General features: G+C 41.9%; 1 protein-coding gene across 3 annotated transcripts in view; it reads left to right on the forward strand.

Moving 5' to 3' along the window:
* Positions 1–7,080, forward strand: part of LOC144113154 (uncharacterized) — a 70,516-nt gene extending 63,436 nt beyond the window's left edge. The window contains exon 19 of one of the 3 annotated variants that reach the window (XM_077646073.1): positions 6,759–7,080. In XM_077646073.1, coding sequence (XP_077502199.1) covers positions 6,759–6,831 — 73 coding nt within the window. In that variant the 3' untranslated portion in view covers positions 6,832–7,080. The remainder of the gene's footprint in view (positions 1–6,758) is intronic. The other 2 variants (XM_077646076.1, XM_077646074.1) reach the window with 2 other exon arrangements.
* Positions 7,081–7,536: the final 456 nt, after the last annotated feature.

Genomic DNA, 7,536 nt, shown 5'->3' on the forward strand with positions numbered 1-7,536 from the left:
GAAAATCTTTTCCCGCGAATACCTGTTCGACTATTCAACGTTCCCATGCTTGCCTGCAGTGCAAAGCTCACTTAAGAGCAGGAACTATTGATTTTGTTGGCTACAGTGTCAGCAGTATTGTGCTGTGCGGTGAAGAGGCGTTAAGAGACGACGCAACTTGCGGCCCGAGAGCTCAACTTCAAAAAATCTTTTCTTGCTTTAAACAAAAATTACTTCGATAAAAATTTCAGAAATGAAAGACAATACATTGTTCTATGTAAGCCGTTATTGTTTGCATTTTTACTTGGACCACCTCAGGGTGAAATTAATGTTTTTGACTCAAAACGCAATTTTTGCAAATTTAGTATTTTTTTTACATTGGTGCACGCAGTTTCAAGACCTGTAACATTTGTTATAGGTACTAGACATCTAGGGGAACAAAATGGCTATTTCCGAAATTCCGAGAGCAAGTTGATATTTAAAACAAAAAACGACAAAAATGATACATTTTCATAATTCTTCTCGATTTTTTTTTAAATCTTTATGCCATGTAAAGCTGCATCCTCCGAATTATATCGAAAGGCAGAATCTGTGCAAATGTCAATGAAAAAAATTTTGAAGTGTTTTCTAAAAATTTGAACTGCCCTCACCTCACGAATAAATTTTTTCGTAAAAAATATTTCAGGCTTTCATTGCGCACATTACGATAAGTTTCCATTACGATAATTTTTTTGAACAAATTGGAGATGGTCGAGCGCAACGTCTGGGACGTTTGGCGTGGAATGACCCACAGGCTATTTCTCCTTGAATGACCGTTCTCCCGATTTTGCTGTGTCTGTAATCTGCACTACCTCTCCGTTTCCTTTGCCCATGCTTTATGATCTTTTCCAGTGCCTGGCCTATTGTGCTTTGCTGACGTCTTGCATACTGATACGCTCTTGAGAAGCCTTAATTTGCAGCTGATATGTATGGGTGCTGTTTTCTCACTACCAACCATCTGTTCTTAATTTTTTTTTTTTTTCCAAGGTGCCTCTGTGTATGTGACAAAAATTGGGGCCATTTTATTTAAAGACAGGGTACAATGATTCTGCAGTAGAACATCGCTGTGGTAAGATTTTTTATACTGAAGACGTCAATATTGTACAGTCTCGTGTCTGAAATTCTGCTTTGTTAAGGTTATTAAAGTCCCGTGTATTTGCATGTTCTATACAGAAATTGCATGTACTGAAGGTGCAGTTCATTGCAGAAAGCTGGAAATTTACTTGGACATTATAATAGGTGTAGTGCATCATCTACGTGCACACAGTTTACATCTTTCCCAGCTTTCTTGGTTTAAATTGGAGTTGTTTATTATTTTTATTTCAGAATACTGCAGGCCACTGCTTGGCCCAAGCAGGAAGGTTTCTACTGAAGGTTACGAACAGTGGGCTTTTTGTGAATCAGCAGCTTAAGATTGAACCAGTCATAAGAAATGCCGCTCATCCTCCAAAGGTGTCTTTTAGGGTGATTAACGATGGTCGTGAGCACAAAGGGGTGTCAACTGAAGTGATTTTTTATAAACAGCAGCTGGAAGTATTTTTCCAGTATTGCTAAAGAAAGGTCTTAACTACCGTGTTTTGTGTCCTCGTTGCACATGGTTGATCGCTAGGTAATAACTTATTGGCTTCATACTACAGCGTGGTTCTACTGTTTCAGTAAGTTGATGCCAGAAAGTTGGCAGAAAGTTTATTTAGAGATTGTAGACGTTATAATGTATTTTAGCAATGTTGTGTTTTGTGAAGTAATTGCGTTGTTCCAGGGTGATCGAAGCTGTGTTGCAAGCACAGCCTTCTCGTGTTGCAAGCACAGCCTTCTCTTTCTTGAGTAGAGCTGTATCCGAGTGCACAAACTATTATGCAGTGTGTTGGCCTGCAGGAGTTTGTTCTTGTGTGTAATATTACTGGCGGCTGCTAGGCACTTCTTTAACTGTGTTTATACTGCTTTCTTTGGTAGCTAAGCTGGTTGTGAAACTGCTCTGAAGGCACTTGGCTTATGACAGGCCTAGCTTGTGCGGTGAGTTGCACTTAGTGGCCTTGGAGTGTGAGGAAAAAAGAAAAGAATTTTACAAGCAGTTTTATTTATGTTAGTGGGCTTCACTCATGTTTATTGCATTTTTTTTTTTCCCATCTGTAAACTTGTGGCATTTCTGCATTGCAGTCATTAAAAAAAGCCATGGGCCGCTCATGCACTGCCTTTTGTATATTATATTGAACATGTCACATTTGCAGACTGGAAAACCTCTGCTCATAGCGGCATGTGTGTGTGTAATTATGTGATTGAACTTGGTTTAGCGTAATTGAATTAGTATAGTACCAAGTTTTTCCTACTGAGTTGATACACAATGTTTGAGACAGAGTTGGGAAAAATTCAGCAAATTCATGCTCATCACACGTGATAAGTGGCGGTGAGTTGCTTTGCAAGGGTGACCTGAATGTGGTTCAATTCAATTGGTGCTGACTTTTGAATGGCATCTGGTATCACTGTGCGTAGGCAGGAATGCATTGATAACCTAGCTGTAGCACAGAACTGCATGCCAAGTGTTGTAGCTGGCAGCAAACATGAAATGAATGACGTGAAAACTGTTTCTTCACAGGTGCTTTTGCATCCAACATGTTCTGTAGTATCTATGTAATGTTTTTAAACATTTGAGAGGTTTGGAATACTGAGACAGGTTTCTAAGTATGGGAAAATGCAGAGGTGAACCAAACCTGTGAGGCTTGGCTTTGTATCACCTCTTAGCTCCCTTCCCCTGTTTTTTTTTTTTTTTCCATCTTTAGATAGGCTCCTGGCATTTCTGACTTTGCTCACTGTTCTTTGACAACTGAACTGCCCCCTTTTGTGGTGCACTTGAGACTAATTGCTATGGATAACTGGTGTAGCAACAGAAAGTTAAGAGAAGCCATAACAGTTGGGTACTTCTTTTTAAGGAGGGAAAAAAACATAATATATATATGTGTGTGTAGAAAAGCTAAGGAAGGACAATAGAACAGTTGTGGCTGACAATGCGAGTAATGTATATGTGGTGGTGTGGTGACGTAACATTTTGATGATGCACTGGTTGATTAGCTTGCAATAATGAGTTGTCAGAAGGCCAAACAGAAATCCTTGTTGTAATTGTTTCACTCAATTGGAAATCTTAGTTGTGCAACACAGTGCTATAGTTGCACCAATAGATTGGATTACTCGTACGGCAGGCATATGCCAGCATATCCTGTGAATGTGAAGCCCTCAAAGAGCCTAGGTAACTGTAGCGTATTTTTAAAGGTACGCAAGTTCTTGCTAGGTTTCTTTTGCTCAAAACGACTGGAGAGCACATGAACAAATGCTGAAGCATAACTCCGGTTTTTCTGCCAGGTGACTCTCCTTTTGCTCTTTATACAGGTCCTCCACGCTTGCGTGACAATTCTGTTGACATGCTGTGATAGCGTCTGACTCTGTTTTTTTTTTCTTCTTATGTTTTACCAAGTACGTATTATACTTAAGGTGATACTTGGACTGGAAAACAGGCTCGTTTTTTACAAACAAGTGCATCTTTGCACATTCACCAGTTGGTGTCGTGTCCGTAGTGTCGTAGCCCAAGATCTGCTCGTTTATTTGAAGACACATTAAGCTAAGCTGTAGAGAGTTTGATTGCAGGCTCAGTTTGTGATGTTTTCTGTGGACCTTATCACTCGAAGGTCACGTATAGAAAAGTGATTTTGTTGCATTTGTTCAAGCCAATGAAAATAAAGTACATTAATGTGAAGGTAGCTGTTGTAGGTATCTTGTTTACACATGCACACACAACTTTTGAGTAGTAGTTCACATGTCTAGGAGAAAATTCTCATCTGCCTTCGGATGCAAGCGGTGGTGTCTTCAGTACTAGTTGTTTGTGAGGATCCTGGTGCTAGGCTGCTCACAGTAAATGTAAAAGAAAAAAATCTAATATATGTGGGTGCCACATGATGGTATAGACTGGACGCTTATTTGACACCCCATAGTACTTTGTTCTGAGCAAAGTTCTCTGGTAATATTGCCCTGATGGATGAACTTGCATCCCGGAGGAATTTTGTATGAAAATTTTTCATTGTGTAGTAAATTATGTAGCTATGGACTCATCGATCTGAGTTTGAACAAATAAATTGTGGTTTTTATGCAGTCATAGTACAGTTTTATTCATGCTTTGTGTGGTTGTGAAATCAGCTTCCATCACTGGGAAGTGCGATGCTTGCAGATTCATTTTAAACATGAAAATTTCTGTCATGCATACAAATATATGAAAATGATTGCATTGGAGTTTTGAAGCATAGTGTTTTACACTGGCACTGAAGCATGGAAATGAAGGGTTGGTTTTATCTGTCATGTTAGTCTTTTTGCAGCATACACATTTGCACCGCTTGTAATGTAAGCCTGGGGTTGTGAATCTGGAAGGAGGCAAGCTGGTAGCAGTATAGAGCTTGAAGCACATTCGTGACAGGAATTCCTGCGAGTTGGAATTGCAGGAAGGAGTTTAGGACAGTCTTAAGAAGCTTCTCCACGCTTTGTGGAGGCGGTGCTTCTCAGAAGCATTGTTCACAATGCTTTACCTTCCTGCGATTTCATGACAAGTTGTTGCTGTGCACAGGCACGCACAGGGCTCACCAGTAAGGGAAAGCCAGACCTTTTGACAGTGTACATCCTGCACTTTTCTTTTGTGTGCCTCGAAAGCAAATTTGCACCCAGCTTGAGCTGGTCAAGAATGGGGGTTGGGGGCATGACTCCCTGGCTCCCACCTTACATGTGCCTGTGACTCTATGCACATGCTTGATTATGTACGAAGGATCAAGGCATTTAGCTAGAGGCGTTTGTTTTGAAAATCTTGTCAAAATTTACCAAAAACTGCATTTGTATGGCTGTTCAAGTTGATAATGATGTACATGCATAATTGTGAACAAGGGATCTAAATTGTCAGACCAGAAAAATGCCTGAAAGTGTGTTTAGCCATGTGGCTGCCATTTGTTGGAGGGAGCGGTGTAGAGATTTGTTACAATTTAAAAGATCAGGAGTAACGTACTAGCCACTGCAGTAAAGTCTTAACTTGTTTTGTCTTTAGTGTGCAAAAAAAATTGCTAGAAACTGCAGTAATTCAGGTTTATTATACAAGGGAAATTTTGAAATCTTCAGCACTAATTTGACCTGCTCAGGGCTTGAAAGTTGGTGTATCGGGAGCAGCATCATCGTATCGGAAGCTGTCTGCCATGCACGTACAATAAGCTTCATTGGGAGATAAGGCTGTCCTTTCTTGTAGCACATATAAAACAAGCGCTCGATAAACACATGACATTCTTTCCCTTGTGCCCGGCCTTTGCTGTCGTGTTCTGTTGATATTTGGATATTTGATGGAACCCCGAGATCGTATCAAGTCGAGTGGAAACTGTTGCACCTGCCAGTTCAGCTTCTGTATCTTCGGGCCTTGGCATTTCATAGTGTTCCCATTTTATGCATTCATTTACCTTTTTAGAATCCATGCATACGCTGTCTGATCTTGCTGTCTTTTTGCAAATAACGAGGACTCTCTAGTCTGTCACTTCTGTGACCCTAGCACTGATACTAGAATTAGAGAGCATTGATGCTCTCCAATTCCTTTCGAAGTTGTTCTCATAGAGCCAGCAGTACGTATCTGTTTGGATAACAGGCACGGCTCTTTCACAAAGGACCATGCGGCAGTGGCATCAAACAGTGCCTGCACCACTGAACAAGAACTGAAATACTAAAAAGAAGTTCAGAACACTGTTCCGGCTGTTCAGTTCCAGTTCCTTCCATAAAACATCGAGGTGTTTGAACATGCCCTAACCATATGGCCTCAAGACTGCACAGCTCGGCCTTAATCATAGCTTGGAATACATGTTGCACAGACCAAACTGAAAAAAGTTGCCTTGAGGTCTTGTGTCTACGTGTAGCCTCACCACCGCGCTGTTAATGTGTGCTTTATAGTCCGTTCATGTTGACTGCCAATACTGCCTGTTGACACGTCAAGTACATCAGTCCTCCTCAGATTCCTTCAGCTTATTGACCTGGTTATTTATTCTTTCCAGCAGATTGCGAAATGTTTGCTTGCTTGATACTTTCTGCATGCTTGCCCAAATGCTGGGCTGTTCTGCAGTGCTTGCATTCACCCGCATTTTCGGCACTTTTAGTGCTTTGACTGTTCTGTGCCAGAAACGGCTTTTCTTTTGGACCAAGCCTATTTGACACGTGTGTCAAATAGACTTGGACATGTGTCAAATAGCATGTCACCATCAGAGTGCCTAGGTTTGCAGTCAATAGAGATATTGTCATTGTAGATCTATTTCTAGCCTAAATGTCATGCCATGTCCGAAACCTGCACATAAACAAACAAGCCAACCACTTTACTGTACTACCTCAACTTGAGCAAGTGTGCTTCCTCTTTCTGCTCTTTGAGCAGTGATGAGTGGAGTGTGAATTGGTAAACTCTTCAGTAAAAGAAGTCTCATAGGGTGGAACTAGTCTGTACTACTTGGATGCAGCCAGTGGCAGCAGTGTTTTGCTTAGCCCTTTCCTTTTCAACAGAAATGGGGTATCATCATTGGAAACTAATGGATCTTCAGGAAATTGCAAATAGCATGCCTGTTGTAGTCTGCTGGCCATGCTTTTAAAACGCTGAATGCTTTTTAGGAATTGAAATTTGTACGACGCCGAAGCCTTGCTCTCTTGCTCAGTGATGGCCTTCGCGCCCTTCCATTACTGTCTTCCTGCTGCAGGTCTCAACCAGCCACCGGGACATCGTGCCTGGTTGTCCGACGTGTTCTTGCCTTTGCCTTTCTCATGGCGTAGTTCCTCAAAGGCTGCTTGCCTGACCTCTTGACATCCACGAGGTCGCTTGTGCATTGGACGCAATCGTTGCCTACCCTGTTGTTTTTTGTTCTCTACCTCGTCGTTCTCTTGCTCCAACATTTGCGGAGCAGAAGACACCTTAAGCAGCTGTTGTCGTCAAGGGAGAGTGGCCACTTCAGCAGTCGTGATAAATTTGCGATTGGCCCGTAAATATGTTACACTGGATTAAAGAAAACAAGTATGCTTTGCATCTGAAGTCCATTTTATCACGTTGAGTCAAGGGTGCAGCGGGTGGGGTGCCAATCGGGGTCTGAATTCAGCCTGGAGGAGCTGTGGCCATTGTGGACTTTGGCGAGGCACGCGAGCGGTTACTGCGTTTGATAAGCAAGGCTTTCACAAGGTGCAAATTTTCATCTAAGGAGTTGCGCAGACGAATCACAGAAAGCGGCGTGTGCCCGGTGTCAGAGTAGCGGCCCCCATGGGAAGCAGCGATGTCATAAGAGTGACCCTCTCGCCAGCGCTGACGAAGTACATTCTGGAATTGAGCGCAGTCGAACTATGTGGCCGTTCGAAGTTTTCCTGCGGCCAGCCGCTTGCATATTTAGGGTGCCGCACGTTACTGAAACCAAATTTTGAAGAAAAAATTTAAGGATGATCACAATACTCCTTTATGCAAAATTTTAGCGCAGCTATATATTGGTGTTT

The sequence above is a fragment of the Amblyomma americanum genome, chromosome 1, assembly GCF_052857255.1.
Source record: "Amblyomma americanum isolate KBUSLIRL-KWMA chromosome 1, ASM5285725v1, whole genome shotgun sequence".
NCBI classification, from domain to species: domain Eukaryota; kingdom Metazoa; phylum Arthropoda; class Arachnida; order Ixodida; family Ixodidae; genus Amblyomma; species Amblyomma americanum.